Source organism: Podarcis bocagei (genome assembly GCF_964188305.1).
Source record: "Podarcis bocagei genome assembly, chromosome: 11".
NCBI classification, from domain to species: Eukaryota; Metazoa; Chordata; class Lepidosauria; order Squamata; family Lacertidae; genus Podarcis; species Podarcis bocagei.
This window is the reverse complement of record NC_138136.1, coordinates 21,731,534-21,747,249: the sequence shown is the minus strand read 5'-3', so window position 1 is coordinate 21,747,249 and position 15,716 is coordinate 21,731,534. Positions and strand designations below refer to the sequence as shown.

The 15,716-nt window shown below is 43.4% G+C and overlaps 1 protein-coding gene and 1 long non-coding RNA gene across 4 annotated transcripts in view; one reads left to right on the top strand and one right to left on the bottom strand.

Annotated features, from left to right (window-relative positions):
• Positions 1–15,716, bottom strand: part of MCC (MCC regulator of WNT signaling pathway) — a 201,949-nt gene that overhangs the window by 1,228 nt on the left and 185,005 nt on the right. For all 3 annotated transcript variants that reach the window (XM_081213590.1, XM_081213591.1, XM_081213592.1), the window contains 4 exons: positions 9,279–9,513; positions 8,764–8,970; positions 8,350–8,447; positions 853–975 (listed from right to left, as the gene is read on the bottom strand). In XM_081213590.1, coding sequence (XP_081069716.1) covers positions 853–975; positions 8,350–8,447; positions 8,764–8,970; positions 9,279–9,513 — 663 coding nt within the window. The remainder of the gene's footprint in view (positions 1–852; positions 976–8,349; positions 8,448–8,763; positions 8,971–9,278; positions 9,514–15,716) is intronic.
• Positions 11,734–14,916, top strand: LOC308597924. Its single transcript, XR_014013291.1, has 2 exons — positions 11,734–14,089; positions 14,610–14,916. It is a non-coding gene; the product is annotated as an uncharacterized lncRNA (long non-coding RNA).

Below are 15,716 nucleotides of genomic sequence, written 5' to 3'. Positions count from 1 at the left end.
GTCTGCTGAAGAGTACAGTTAGTTGCTTTATTTGCATACTGCTTTTCTGTTAACTTTCACTCAAGGTGGTTCACAATAAACACAAGTTTCAAACATTAATAATAATAATATAACAATAATAATTTATTATTTATACCCCGCCTGTCTGGCTGGGTTTCCCCAGCCACTCTGGGCGGCTTCCAACTGAATATTAAAAACAATAGTGTGTCCGACATTAAAAACTTCCCTAACAGGGCCGCCTTCAGCTGTCTTTTAAAAGTAAAATAGTTGTTTATTGCCTTGACATCTGCTGGGAGGGCGTTCCACAGGGCAGGCACCACTACCGAGAAGGCTCTCTGCCTGGTTCCCTGTAACCTCACTTCTCACAGCGAGGGAACTGCCAGAAGGCTCTTGGCGCTGGATCTCAGTGTTCAGGCTGGATGATGGGAGAGACGCTCCTTCAGATATACTGGACCGAGGCCGTTTAGGGTTTTAAAGGTCAGCACCAACACTTTGAATCGTGCTCGGAAACGTACTGGGAGCCAATGCAGATCTTTCAGAACTGGTGTTAAATTGTTTCGGCGGCCACTCCCAGTCACCAGTCTAGCTGCCGCATTCTGGATTAATTGCAGTTTCCGAGTCACCTTCAAAGGTAGCCCCATGTAGAGCACATTGCAGTAGTCCAAGCGGGAGATAACTAGAGCATGCACCACTCTGGCGCCTAAATAGTTCCAGTTCGGTGTCGCACATAATTTAGTTGAGATTCCTGCCTGGAAATTTAGTTGAGATTCCTGCCTGGACCAGGGGTCTAACTACAATTCTATGATTCTAGTGCGTACTGCCATTTGGCCAGGGGTGGGTGAGATCCTTTACCTGTTTGCTCTTTTCAAGTCATTGACGAACTCTGCAGACTGCTGGTGCCGGATTTCGCTGCTCTTTGTCAGTCTTTCTAAGGCACTCACCAACTCCTGCACTCTGCCTTTCAGCTTCTTTTCTCTGAAAAGCACAAAGCGCAATCATTTATCACTACACATTTATGCATGAAGGACAAGTAGACCCAGCGTGGTGTAGTGGTTGAAAGTGGAGGATTAGGACCAGGAAGGGTCCAAATACAGACTCTCAACCTATAGCCTTCATTGGGGTGGTTGTGAAGATAAAATGGGGTGGGGAGATTGCGTATGGCACCTTGGGTTTTATAAATGAATAAATAGTTCAAAATCACTGGTAGGGAATGGATATACACAACTGGAAGTTGCAGCTGCTGTTGTGTAACTCTTGGAGTCCAGGAAGCCACAAGAGCACTTACTTCCCACACTTGGGTTAACCCTCTTCCCCAAGGATTGATGTTGTGTAAAGGAGCCACCACACAGTTTTCTCCTGTGTGATCCAAGTCTTTGCACATTAGCCCTACAATACGAGAAGCTGCAGTAGCTGGGTCTAAAGTGAAGCATTCATAAGAAGGTCTCTCCTAGATCTCTTTAACAAGAGCCATCCCCAAGGTAAAAGCATCTCAGATGTGATCAGTACAATCAAGTCTATTTTGTTGTTCTGCACAGACAAAGGGCACTTAAGAGAGTTATTTCTCATCGTTCTAGCTTTAACTTGTGTTTTCATTGCACAATTAAGCTTGTGAAAGGTTGAAATTGGCATTCAGAATGAGGGCTCTCATATGGTTTCTCTAAGATAAGGCAACCACTTAAAGTTCTGATTTTTGCAGAGGAGGAGATGGTTCTAAGCCTGGGAGCTACGAAAGGTATTCTCTTTCCCCTTGACAAGTGAGATCAGTGATGTGGAATGGCTTCCAGGCACTCAGCAACACTGCAGAAAGTCTCTGAGAGACTGGTGCCACTTTGAAGGAGATGAGAAATGAAGTTTGTGCAAGCACAGTCAACATGGCTTACTGCAACCTATAAAACAAGCCAGTGGGGAGAGTTTAATTAGCGCATAGTCCTAGACTGGCCTGTAGGTGGCACTGTCCCACTATGTCAGGAAGTGTGACCAAACATGCTTTTTAAAGTTGAGAGTTCAACAAAAAAAATTATTTTTTTTGAAAAAAATATGTGCTGGAAATGCACTTAAAATAGTCATCACTAGTCAACTTGCTAAACATATAGCTAGGGGAGTGGGCCTCAATTGGCGAGATAAGAGACAAAGAGGCAGCTTTGTGTCATACGTGAAAAATATCTAAACAATTGTCCTAACAACCTGGGAGAAATTTCAGTTTCTTAAAACTGCGCATGGCAATCAAAACACATTTGGATGAATATTTGTGCCTTCTTAAGAGAGAAGCTTTCTTTATGAGGACTAGCTAACCTGTTGATGAACTACAATACCAAATGGCCTTGCTGGCTGAGGTTGCTAAGAGTTTGAGTCCAACAATATTACCAGTTAGTGAGCTATAAGATCTAATACCCTTAGGACCTGGGTTCCACTGATCTTCAAGTTCCTTTCTATAGAACAGAAGCTAGAAGATATACATGAAGCTGCAAAGAGTGCAGTAGTCCCAAGATTTGCTGCTTTCTGAGTCCTATTCAAATTTATTTTCATAATAATAGCGTTTTACCCAAACACATGGATTCAACAACATGTATTTTATAAAATACTCTTTCCAGATCCAGAGAACAGCTGGTTTTTATATTTTCAAAAATCAGCCACTGGGAATCCTCTTAGAACATCTTAGATATAACCTGGAAAACGCATAGCACCGGGGAGAGTTGCATATCATATGAAATTTGATACCTCTTCCCCCACTCTTAAGAATGCTACCTTTGCCGTCTTTATGCTTTTAAGACCAAGCTGGCTTTTTTTACTTTCCCATCCCAGCTTTGCATAACGCTCCGCCTAAAGAAGTGTCCTGGAGAACTTCAAAGATTGCTTGATATTTTGTCTCTCTTTTTTTGTCGGCTTAATAAAGATACTGACCTACTATGGATTTGGGGAACTATTTTTCCAGTAAACCACAAACCTGGATTAAAGGCAAATTGCTGCCTGCTTTGGAAAAAAGTTACTCACTCTGTAGCTCCCTATTGCAACAACCAAATTTCATTTCCTGAGTGATGGACCTATCATTCCTTTCTGTGTAGTGACACGCAACATGGAACAATAAGGCATTGTTCAACTATAATAATGCTGTTGAACAGACAAACCTGTGTTGTACTGCGTGAGTCAGGACTACTGAGCTCAGTATCTTGCTCTGACTGGCAGTGGCTCTCCAGAGTTCAGACAAGAGCCTTTCCTACCTGGAGATGCCAGTGTCTGAACCTGGGCCCTACTACATGCGAATAACATGTCCCACCTACAGTTTCTCCCCTAAGCACTGCTTCATCCTCCTGGCTGGCAATATAAACCAAACACAAAGATGCACCAGCTACTGTCAACTCCACAAAACGTTTTCATACTAATGCTGATACTTACAGAACAACCGTCATCAATAAAGGGAATACACTTTTGTTAATGGTAGATTCATGTAACTAAGTGCTTTGCATTTCTGTCTTCCTAAATAAAACTTAAATCACACTGTACAGCTAAGACATTAGTAAGAGTGTATTTCACATCAGGACATGGTTTGGCCATCAAAGTAGGGTGTCGAAGAATATATTTCTCTCCCCAGCCCCAAACATCCATCGCACAAGTATTCTCACGATAGCCGAAAGAAATCTGCAAAATTCTGTGAAGTATACCCGCTTTTCTGGAAGGTGTTTCTCAAACATTCCTCCCCCCTCCCTACAAATTCAGTAATACACACATATATTTTTCAACGCCAGATAACAAGGGTAAATTCAATCATTTGCTGAAATGTGAATCATAGAATCATAGAGTTGGAAGAGACCACAAGGGCCATCGAGTCCAACCCCCTGCCAAGCAGGAAACACCATCAGAGCACTCCTGACATATGGTTGTCAAGCCTCTGCTTAAAGACCTCCAAAGAAGGAGACTCCACCACACTCCTTGGCAGCAAATTCCACTGTCGAACAGCTCTTCCTGTCAGGAAGTTCTTCCTAATGTTTAGGTGGAATCTTCTTTCTTAAATATTGTCCTGGTTTAGAGAGTCTGTGCTATTTTGCAGTTATGCAAAAATACGGTGGCCTTTTATTAGCAATATGGGCATTTTCAAAGAAAGGTATGACACATCTCAACTCTCAGTAGATTAGGGACTCCCTTTGACTAAGGAAAGGTTGAGGAAAGATGGGATTAATGAAAAGGCAGGAATCCCTGTACCCTGCAGATGGCCACGTCATTATCAGAAGTGCTCTATAGCCTCTGTTACAATCTGTCTCAGGATTTGGCACTGAACTGTAGCAGAGCCCCTACTGTTTAATGTACATGGTAATTAGGTCATGGTAAGAGCGAAGTGTGGAATAAAATCTGGCAAGAAGCTGTGAGCACAATGCTTTGGGAGGAGCAATGGGTTTGCTTTAATACACAATCTGAGTTGGCATCTGTGTGTAACTACTGCAGTCTAATTTTTGCTATCACTTTTTAATTGGGTATTGTATGTCTGCAGTACAGTACTGTATTTCATTTTGGTTTTGCTTCTTCAAGCACTTCTGGTATCCAAGAGAGGACCAAGCTCATCAAAATCAATTGTCTTCCTGAAAAGCGACTGAACAGGTCCTAATCCCCGCAAAATGCGTATGTTATTAAAAGAGGCACATACAAAGATTTTTGTTCTGCAGCCCATTATTAGAATGGCTGTGTCTTATAACAGAGGCGCTTCACCAGCCTAGACCAGTTTTTGCCAGCATCACTAAGGGCACTAGAGCGAAACAGCAAACACCCACCCAATAAAGGTCATTCTGCTGAGAAGGAAAAGGACCAGACAACCACTATTAAAGTGAAAATAATTTATTATAGCAAGCCACTGTGGTGCAGCAGACAGCTGCTTTTTATTATTGGCTACTTTTGTACCCCAGACTTCTCAGAGGAATTTTAGCCTGATAAGGTAAAGCTGATTTGTGTGAGAGCTATGCAAGGTTACTGAGAGTGGATCTGAGCCTGTATCTTTGACATCCAGGCCTGACGCGCCACACTGCTAATTTACAGCTCACTGGTTTACCCTAAATGAGCCACTATCATCAGTAGTTTTGCAGTTGGCAAAATGAAGATAACAATCTACTCCACAATGGCTGTTGTAAGTAGGAATAAGAGAGGCGTGTGTAGTTTGGGGGCCGGATATAATGGAAGGTTGGCGGTTCGAATCCCCACGACGGGGTGAGCTCCCGTTGCTCGGTCCCAGCTCCTGCCAACCTAGCAGTTCAAGAGCACGCCAGTGCAAGTAGATAAATAGGTACCGCTCCAGCTGGAAGGTAAACGGCGTTTCCATGCGCTGCTGTGGTTCACCAGAAGCGGCTTAGTTATGCTGGCCACATGACCCGGAAGCTGTATGCCGGCTCCCTCGGCCAGGAAAGCGAGATGAGCGCTGCAACCCCAGAGTCGGCCACGACTGGACCTAATGGTCAGGGGTCCCTTTACCTTTATAATGCCATCAATGAAAAGCAGTAGCAGTAAAATCTCAGGAGTCAGAATTTAACCTTTTAAACATAGGGATTTCTAAGTTATTGGCAACAGTACTGCTTCCAATTCTGTTGAATGTCCAGTATAGAAGGCGGATTTCCTCCATGACTTATTGGTCTTGCTGCTGAGGTGGTCACGAGTCTGTGCTAGCCAAGCAGCATGGATGTTTTTGTGACCTAAGATACTATTCCACAGGGAGTTCAGCTGAAATCATTGCACTTCATGCAATTGTTCACATCACTCACCCTTAAGTGGACTGGCTTTTGGTCAATAATTATCTGCTCCAGATTTGAACTGGGGAAGTAAATCTGAATACCTTTGTATTCTCCTTGCTAAACTCAGTAATCATGTATGATGCATTTTTTTTCAAAAAAAATAAAATTTCTGTCTCTTATCTCTCTCAAAAAAATCCTGTGTCGCAGATGGAGAGGGGAGACATTTACTCCCATTTACTCCTATCTGTTTCAAAGGATTGACAGAGTTTTTGAATCTCTCCCTTCTTCTCATCCATTTTTCATAGAATCCTAGAAATCCGAGTCAACCCACCCTCACAAAAAAGCCTCTGTTAGGTCATCTCATCCTCTGCTTTGCCAGTGCATGATTGTTCCCTACAGGACATTTCTCTCATTTCCTTTTCCCTGGGGAGTAACTGCTGTAAGTGCTCGTGACCTGTTGGTGAATTTATTAAGGATGAAGCCCAACAGGCAAAATGGGGGAGTCTGCGAAGCAAACGATCACTGTCTACATGCAGCAAGGAAAACGCACTGTAAGCATTACAAGAAGGAACGGTGCTGAACTTATTCTAGAGTTTAAGGCTGCAGTCCTGTCCCCACTTCCCTGGAAATAAGCTGCACTAACCTCAAAGGGACGAGTGTCTGAATAGACATTTAAGGCTCCAACAAACAGTAGTTTTTCCTACATAGACAATTATCTAGGAAAGCAATCTTACATCACATGTTTTGAAATACACAGAATTATCAAAGAAAGCCTTTATTTCTACCGCAAGAAACCACCATACAATGATATTCACTAATTTTACTACATTTCAGAAAAGTGTTGTCTGTAGTGCTAGGGAAACACTAGGGAGTGCAACTCCTGAACTTTTCTTTTAAAGAGCAGAAGCGATGACATAATCTGCTAGAGTGCCGGGGCAACTGATGGATCCTGCTTGCTCTGACAAGTTAACAAAGTGGTAATCAAGGCTTTCAATGACTCATGTAACACATCACCGTAGACCAGGGGTGGGTTTTCTGGCCAGTGGGTCAGATCATAAATCTTCCCAGCCCCTAGCAGAGAGTGATGTCAGGTGATGCTGCACTTTGAAGGCCCAGTTGTCGGAACTTCATAGCAAAGTGCAGGGCTGTTTGAAAGCCCTTTGCAAGCAGCTCTGCACTACTCCTGAAACCCCAGGAAAGTGGGTTTAAAGAGAAGCACTGGGCAGTTTACAAAGGGCTGGGGTTTTTTTTGCTGTTTTGTCTATTGCACTGATTAGACTAAATCTCCATTGATGAAAAAATCACTTTCTTTTATATAAAAAAAAGTACATAAGATGGGTACTGATCCTATAATTGTGATGATCTTTGATATATTTAGGCTGCAAACCTATGGACGTTTACCTGAAAGACAGTGGAGCTTATTTCTGAGTAAACATGCATTGGGTTATGCCGCAAATCCCATACTTGTGACAGTAAAAGGTTGCCCTAAGCATGCAAGAGATGAAGTCCAGTCATGGGGCCTTTTGTTAATTTTGACCAGCTTGAGGGAACATCATTAGCAAATGCAGGAGCAACAGAACTGATGGGCTTATACCAGAGTTCCATTACACTGCATGCTTATTAAGATGGTCTAGCATCAGGGCTGAAGAACATGCTTTGAACCCTCTTTTTGCATTATGCCTTTCTTCACTCAGTGTTTAACAAGTCTAACCTTTAACACTTCGCACCAATTTAGCTGGGAAGGAAGTTAGGCTTACAGGGTCTGTAATTTCCTGGATCCATTAAAAAAAAACCAACTGGTGTCAGGTCAGATAATAGTTCAGGTCAGTGATTCCAGTGATACATTATGGAATTTACTTAATAGCCCAGCAATTTGAAACCTGTGGCATGAATACTTTCAAGCCTGGGCGAATTGTTTCTTTTAAATTTGTCAATCAGTTCTACAACTTCATCTTTTATTTGATATTGTTTATCAGATGCACTGCCAGCAAATGGTAGCCTCTAGGCCTGCCTTCCTGGTTCCAATGTTTTCTAAACAAAACGTTCAGCTATTTGTTTTTTTAATTTTCTAAAAGGTAGTATTATTCGTGGTTTAAGAAATAGCTCAATCAGTACAGAAGAGCAGATGAGTAGATGCTTTTCCATTCTTATTCAACCAATGAACATAATAACTGGAAGGGGTGGTACCTGAACTGGGATGGCTGTTTGGGGCAATCCTACACATTTCCTGAACGAGACGGGGACCTTTGTCCAGCTACTACTCTGTTGATCTAGTCCTTGTCTTCGGTTATTTTTTGTGCTACTATTAATGCAGAACCAGGAAGTCTAATTGTCACAGAGATGACATTGAAATGCTATTCCCAGATTTGCAATGTGTCTCCCTTGGGGTCTTTCATTAACTCAGTCAGCTATTCTTGTGCCTCAGGGTTTTCATGTGTGATGTGGGAATTAGTGACAATAATTAAGCCCTCTATCTTTAGAGGCTTGAAGAAACCTGGAGGGACCATGTTGATGAGCGTTGAAGAAAAGTAAAGGAGGAAAGGTATTCTTAGAAAACCGCAGAGGGGCAAGGAAGTGTGATCGCTTAGTATCTGAATGATTTAAAGCCCCAAACGAACGATATCATGAAAATTTTGCTTACCGCCTAAGTGCATTTGCCAGTTCTGTAGTCAGTTCACTTTCACTGTAGGGTTTCAACTCAGCTAGCGTTAAAGATGCCGTGGTGCCATCTGTGCATTCCTGAAAAATAAAGCATAGCAAGTGGAGGTTATAAAAACCCAGAGACATGTTTACCAATAATCTGCAACACCTCCTTGCTGGATATTCCCTATTTGCTTCCAAGCACATCCTACACCTTTTCACATTGCTTCCATTCATATAGCACTCTCACTCCTTGACTGATACCCCCTACACCTGATTATGCTTCCCATAGACACACCTGACTCTCCTCCTCCTCTCCTGCCCTGTGAGTGATCCCTGATATTCACAGGAATACTGCCGAAGGGTATCGAGGTTCCAATTAGTTCTCACCTGAAGACCCACGACAGCACCTCACCTTACTTGACTTGTCTTTGCTGCTGCTACTAGCTGAGCTTAGGGACCTCATCCTCTGCTCCTTTTGTTCTTCCACTTCCGATTTCAGGTGCTCGATGTGGACCAGGTATGCCTGTTCTTGAGCTTCCCGGCTGCTCAGCTTCAGCTCCAGAGCCTTCTTCTCTTTTTCTAGCAGGTACAGCTGCGCCTTCAGCTCTGCCATTTCCTCCTGGTGGGGAAGCACAGAAGATCATGGTAGACTGCAGTTTCACACAGTTCTGCGCAACCAGGGTACAACATTCAGAGAGTGGCTGATAATGCCGGCTCCTTAATATTTGCCTATAAAGGGCAATGGATTCCATACTTTGTGCCCTCAGGCCTCTTCCTTCTAAGGCACTGGGTCTCCTGGGCCAAGGTTTTTAGGGGGTGTTGCATGCTGGGATTTAATGCTTTTCAGGTAACGAGAGATGCTGCAGCTACATTTTAAAAACCGGAAACCCTGAAACAGCTCCGTTCATAAGTCCCTAAATGAAATACCTTCATTGCCATGAGTTCTTGCATGAGTACAGCATTTTCTAGATCCAGCCTTTGGCTGTCTCCGCGAGGCTTGACATCATAGCTGAGGGGATCGATATGGATGCTCTCCAACTCCAGCATGGTCAGCTTGACAGCTGCCCTGTCGTTCTTCAGCTGCTGAATGTAGTCCTTCAGCCTTTGCTCATCCTCCTTTGTGAACTCTGTATCGCAGCTACTTGCTGTCGAACTAGTAGTGCTTGGAAAAGGGGAGGAAGTATTTAGGAAACAGTAAGTCCCAAAAGCGCTCAGTATCTCGTTTGGTGTGAAAAGTAAAGAACAAAATGCAAATACGTGCACATTATTTCTTAAACACAGAGGCAGACATGTAGAAAAGTAAAGGTGCTTTGTTTATTAGTTAGGAAAAAGTTAAAGACCTGTTGTGAAAGATGTCTTTCTGCCCAAGGCCCCAGAGGGATTTTGCCAATCCAGAAAGACATTGCTGGGCTAGAGAGACCTGTTATAACTAAGTTCCCTATGTCACCTATATCCTTATTGCAAAAGGGATGGGACCAACTGTCTTCTGCCTCACACTCCTAAGTTTTAAACCCAGGTATGGTGTACACGTTCAGCATAAAATGTATTAAAGGTAAAGGGACCCCTGACCATTAGGTCTAGTCGTGGCCAACTCTGGGGTTGCGGCGCTCATCTCGCTTTACTGGCCGAGGGAGCCGGCATACAGCTTCCGGGTCATGTGGCCAGCATGACTAAGCCGCTTCTGGCGAACCAGAGCAGCGCACGGAAACGCCGTTTACCTTCCCGTCGGAGCGGTACCTATTTAGCTACTTGCCCTTGGATGTGCTTTCGAACTGCCAGGTTGGCAGGAGCAGGAACCGAGCTACGGGAGCTCACCCCGTTGCGGGGATTTGAACCGTCGACCTTCTGATTGGCAAGTCCTAGGCTCTGTGGTTTAACCCACAGTGCCACCCACGTCCCTCATAAAATGTATTAAAATGGTTCAATTTCAAACTAAAGATGAGGAACCACACTTTTAGTGTTGCCTTGTATACATGTGTACTGCTGTCACAACACACCTCGGAAAACTAGCTGCTCTGGAAGCTGGCTAGGTTAGAACATCTCTCCCAGATGTGCCAGTTTTCTATCTGAAGGGATTTTTAAAAAACAAACAAACAGCCAATCTGGTGCCACTGCAAAAGGGCCTATCTCACCTGTATCCTGAATTGACACAGCCAACTCTACTATCTCAGGATTGTATCGGCTGTGGAGAGAGGCCCCTGGCACTCCTCATCAGGGTTCAAGCCATGGGTCACCAGTGCTTGCTCCTAAAGCCAGTTTCTGATACTGTGGCATATAGTGAAACAAGTGACTTTGACGACAAAAATGCCTCTGTGAACATAGACTTTGTTCCTGTTCTACCAAGCCTCACTTCCTACACATCTTGTGTTGGGGCAGGGCTTCCAGGATATGGTTTGATCACAAACCAAGCCTTGTGCTCTTTAGGCCCACCACAACCTTGGCAGCTTCTAAGCCCCACATTCCCCAACCTGCTGGGCCTCTGGATGTTGTCGGACTACAACTCCCATCAGCCCTAGCGAGCATGGCCATTTTACAAGGCAATGGAAAAATATATAATATTTTTTAATGCAATATTTTTGTAGGGTTCCATTTCAAATTAGGAAGGAAAAAAGAGGAGAGAGAAATGAGGCAATTTGACCCCAGTTTGTACATTAGCAGCTTTAAAAAATAAATAAATGTTAAGATACACATCGTGTAGTGTGATAGGAATTTTATGGTCTTAGATATATAGTAATGTTCATAACTGCACATACATAGATCAGCACAGGAAAGCCAACCTGGAACCATTTTGATTCCTAAACTGACCAAATCCTTTCTCTGCAAGGTTAAAAATGGAAAAGCCTCCCCATTGTCTCTTCCTTCACAAATCCTGTCTTAATCTGTGTTTGAATAAGGTGTGAGCCTGTGACCTGGCCCAGGAAATAAGTATTTTAGCACTACAAAAGAATGGCCAGGCTCCCCAGAAAATCCAATCAAGTAACCTGCTAGACAGGAGATAAACAAGGACAAGAGAAAAACAACATTTAAATTTCTGTGATGTAGGTGGGATGTATCTGAGGGGTGGTCTTAGGTTACACCCCTTCTGTGATGTATGCATAATGTTTCTGGGGGTGGTCCTGATCTAGAGAAGGGGAATTTCAAAAGTCTTTATAAGGCCTTGCAGGCTATTGTTCTGGGTCCTCTTCCTCTCCTGCGTGTGAGGGGAGTACCCTGTTGCAACAGATCAATAAAGATCAAGCTTACTAGCTGCTTTGCTTTTCAATATTCTCTGGTTGGCCTCTGTTATTTTCTCCTACCAATAGGGAACCTATGTAAGGACTCTATATGGGCTCTTGGATACCCCATAAGGGAAAAGGGCATATTTTTATTTACAACAGTAGTTTCTAAACAAGTCTAGGAGCAGACCTCATTAAAGTCTTTCCACCACTCCAGTCTTCCAAAGAAAAAAAAAAGATTTGCAGAGGTTAATTGCAATGCTACTACCCATTCCTTAACATTCCACTCCTCGGCATAATTACAACAACACTAAAACAGGATAGAAACAAGCCTGCTTTTCTTACAGTCTCACACAGAGACAAAGCTGCCTGCTGTCTCCTGAGGACCTGTAATCAGCTGCTGGGTGAGGGTTAAGTCATCCATTAGCTGTGCCTGTCTGGAATGCGGGATGATCTCAGTTATCAGCAGGGGAATAAATCACTTTCTGCACTGGGTTGCAATATTTTTCCATCTTTCTTGACAAAGGAAGGGAAACACAGAGATACACACACACGCACAGCATGGTTTCTATAGCCATGCTGAACATGGCTTGCTCTTGAGGCAAAGGATGAAGGCAAGGTTCATGAAAAGGGATGGCTTAAAGCTCAAAACTATCTTTCACTTCTGAGAAGTAAGTTAGATGAAACGGCCTGTTGACATTGTAGAGGAGCTTTCCCCAAGCCGGTGCCCTCCTGATCCTTGTGACTACAACTCCCATCAGCCCCAGCCGGCACGACCTTGTCGAGGCTTCCAAGCAGACTGCTGTTCAGGAGCAACACACACAGCAATTGGCTGGGATCCAAAGGTTTCCCTGAGCTACTCCTTTCCACAAAGTGTCGCATTACACAGGCTTTTAAATTGCAGCTTCTTGCTGATTCCAACTGGTCTCTTCCCTCTCCTAGGGATAACAGGTAATAGGCAAAGCAGCAGCAAGCAAACAATTTTACTTGTTGTGTTTCCCTTAAATTCCGGGAGGAATTCAACACTGCTGGTACAGATTTGTTTAGCAGTGTGGTAGTTTTGCTAGTACAAAAATGGCTTCTGAAAAAAGAAGGCAAAGGAAGCCAGCATGGTTCTTACGGCTGTGCAACAGATTGCTGAAGTCCCAGTACTTCCTGTTCCACAAGCTGCCGCAACCTTTATTTTCATCCTCATACTACTGCAACAGCTCTCAAGTTGGCGGGCAGAGAACTCTGAAAACTGGGCCTCCCTCTGCAGTAAAATCATGGCTGTGCTGTCTTGCTTGCCGTAAATAAAATATACGGGCTTGAGGAAAATATGAATTAATTTGGGCTCACCATCAGAGAGCGAGAGATGGGGGCAGGGGAAAAAAAGAAATACACACCAAAGCTTCTGAAAAACTTTCTATGGGCTCACTAGGCAACACAACACAAGTTAAATCTTCACACAGACACAATTGTGAAGACCTAATTGCAGGGTGTGTGGAGAAAAGTATCATCTGACCTTAGTGGTACAGTGGTGCACTGTCCCTCAAACACACTTCAGAGGACCTCCCTGGCCTCAGAAGTTTTGAAAAAGTAGTCCCCAGTCACTAATATCTTCTTTTGGAGAAAGGCACACAAAAGGGAAGTGGTGGTTCAACTACAAGTATACTTGAGAGAATTATTTTGGCACATTGCAGTCTGACTTCAGGCCTGGGTGTGGCACTGGAACTGTGATGACCTTTGTCAGAAGTGGAACAGGAGGAGTGTGGCCCAGTTGATTCTCATTGACCTCTCAGTAGAGATCAATACCGTTGACCACAGTATCGGTGCAGTTCTGGGCTGGGCGTGAGAGTCACAGGAAATCCAGTCCTATCTCCAGGGTGTCATTTCTAGAGCGTAATATTGGGAAACTTATTGCTCAACCTTATGAAAATCAATTTTGGTGTCCACCATGTTCAGTCTTGTTCCATGTGTTGTTGACATATGAAGTCATTGGGAAATGTCCTCAGGGGATTTGGAATGAGGTGCCACCAGTCTTCTGATGACACCCAGCTCTAACATTTTGTTCCTTTTGAATCGGGAGAGGCAGCTCAGGTACCGTACCGTTGCCTGGAAGTAGTAAAGAGCCGGACTGGAGCTGAATCCTGACAACATGAAGGTTCTGGGCTTTTGGGTCCGTGAAGCAGGGACACTCCCTTCAGGAGAGGGTTGCACTCCCCAAGAGGAACAGCTCTTGAATCCAGCACAGCTACTCAAGGCCAGATTTGGCCTTGGTGGTTAGGTGTGTCTATTTCCAGCTATGGTCCCTTCCAGACAGAAAGACTGGCCACAGTAACCCATGTCCTGGTAATTTCCAGACAGGACTACTGTACTATACTCTATGTGGGGCTGCCTTTGAAGATGGTTTGGAAACGGCAACTGGGTGGAAACCAGCAGCTACCGGGCATCACTGGCTAGGTTCACATTACATCAGTCCTACAAGATCTGCACTGGCTGCCACTTCAAGAGGCTTATGTTGACTTATGCATCCCTCAGCAGGTGAGGCCATACCTTTAAACTTTTTCTGATGCAAAACTGGGACGCACGTCTCCCAGGACATGCTCACAGGTGAGTCGTGTGACCTGTGCCTCGCTCTTGACCCCCAAAAGGGGGCCTTTTCTTTAGTGACCTCCAGGCTATGGAATGCCCTTCCCCTCTGAGGTGCACCTTTCATGCTTTTCTTTGGAGGGCTAAGACACACCTTTCTACCCAAGCCTTTGGAGGAAGGATGAAGTAATGTGAAGGGTAACGGTGATTTTATTTACTGCTTACATGTTTTATGCTGTGTATTTCAGATTGTTATATTATATCCTTTTATGTACCCTAAGACCATGTGGTGAAGGGCAGATTATAAATGCAACAAACAGACTTCTCTAGTCATAGTTTTTGTGAGTTTTCCTGTTTAACCAGGCATTCAATGGCTGAAATATGCTATTTATTCCTGGCAATCTTGGAATCACTGCATGAGAAAATGTGATTGTTTTTCATGATATTGTTATTCATTTGTTTGTGCCCTCAGCTCCTTTAGAAGGAAGGAATATAAAGTGATGATGATGATGATGATGATGATGATGATGATAATAATAATAATAATAATAATAATAATAATAATAATAATAAATGTACTACTACTACTACTACTACTACTACTACTACTAATAATAATACATTGTTGTATCCAACTAAATGAGATGTCTTTTAGTGGAAAATGCCTTTGTATTGACCTCAACTATGTTCCATCTGACATGCTCTTACAACACTCATGTAAGAACTGTAAAAACTGAACTGTGTGATACACTGCGGTATAAAGGATTTATTGGCTATCACGCAAGTGCTTTCCATCTATTATTCACAATACATAAATACAGCAGGTTTAATATATCACAGAACTCTGTCTAGGTGGTACAAATTCTACATTTTATATTAGCTGAGGAAAGGTTCAGATTTCTGTCCTACTTTTGACCCCATTGATTGCCCAACTGACTGGTTCAAATAATTAAGGGATCTTCTTAATGCAGCAGATATTTTGATGATAACAATTGTCCCTTCTAGGCTTTCTCCATTAGAACAATTATGATTTCTTAATATGCCACAGATTTTCTTCTTCTGTTTTCACAAATAAATTGGCAGCCTTGCTGGGACGCTGCCAGCCCAACAAATTGAAATGCTAGCTATTATTTTTATTCACTTCACTAACAACAGCCTCTGTACTGCTTCTCCCCCCCCCTCCCGCCCCCATTTTGTTGCAGTTGCTCCCTTTTACAGTCTTTTAACCCCTTGTCACCAGTGGCTGCCTGTGCATTTGTTCCCAGTAATGTGTTCTGCAATGTGACATTCAGCGACTCATTCCTGATGCTGAAGTTAAGTCTGGGTCAACACTCCCATTACAAACTCCCATTTTGAAGAGCTTCAAACTGCAGGGGAAATTATTCACTTTGACATGAAAAGTCCTTGCCAAGGAGAAAGCCTCCCCACCACCACCACCCTCAAAGTTTACAAGAGGAGTTTCAACCGCCATTTTGAGTTATTTTATCTGCATACAGCTTGGCAGACAGATTCAAATGGCTTAAATTGTTTCGCCTGGTTGTGAGTATTTTTGGTCAAGGGGTAGTCATCCTTTGCCCTA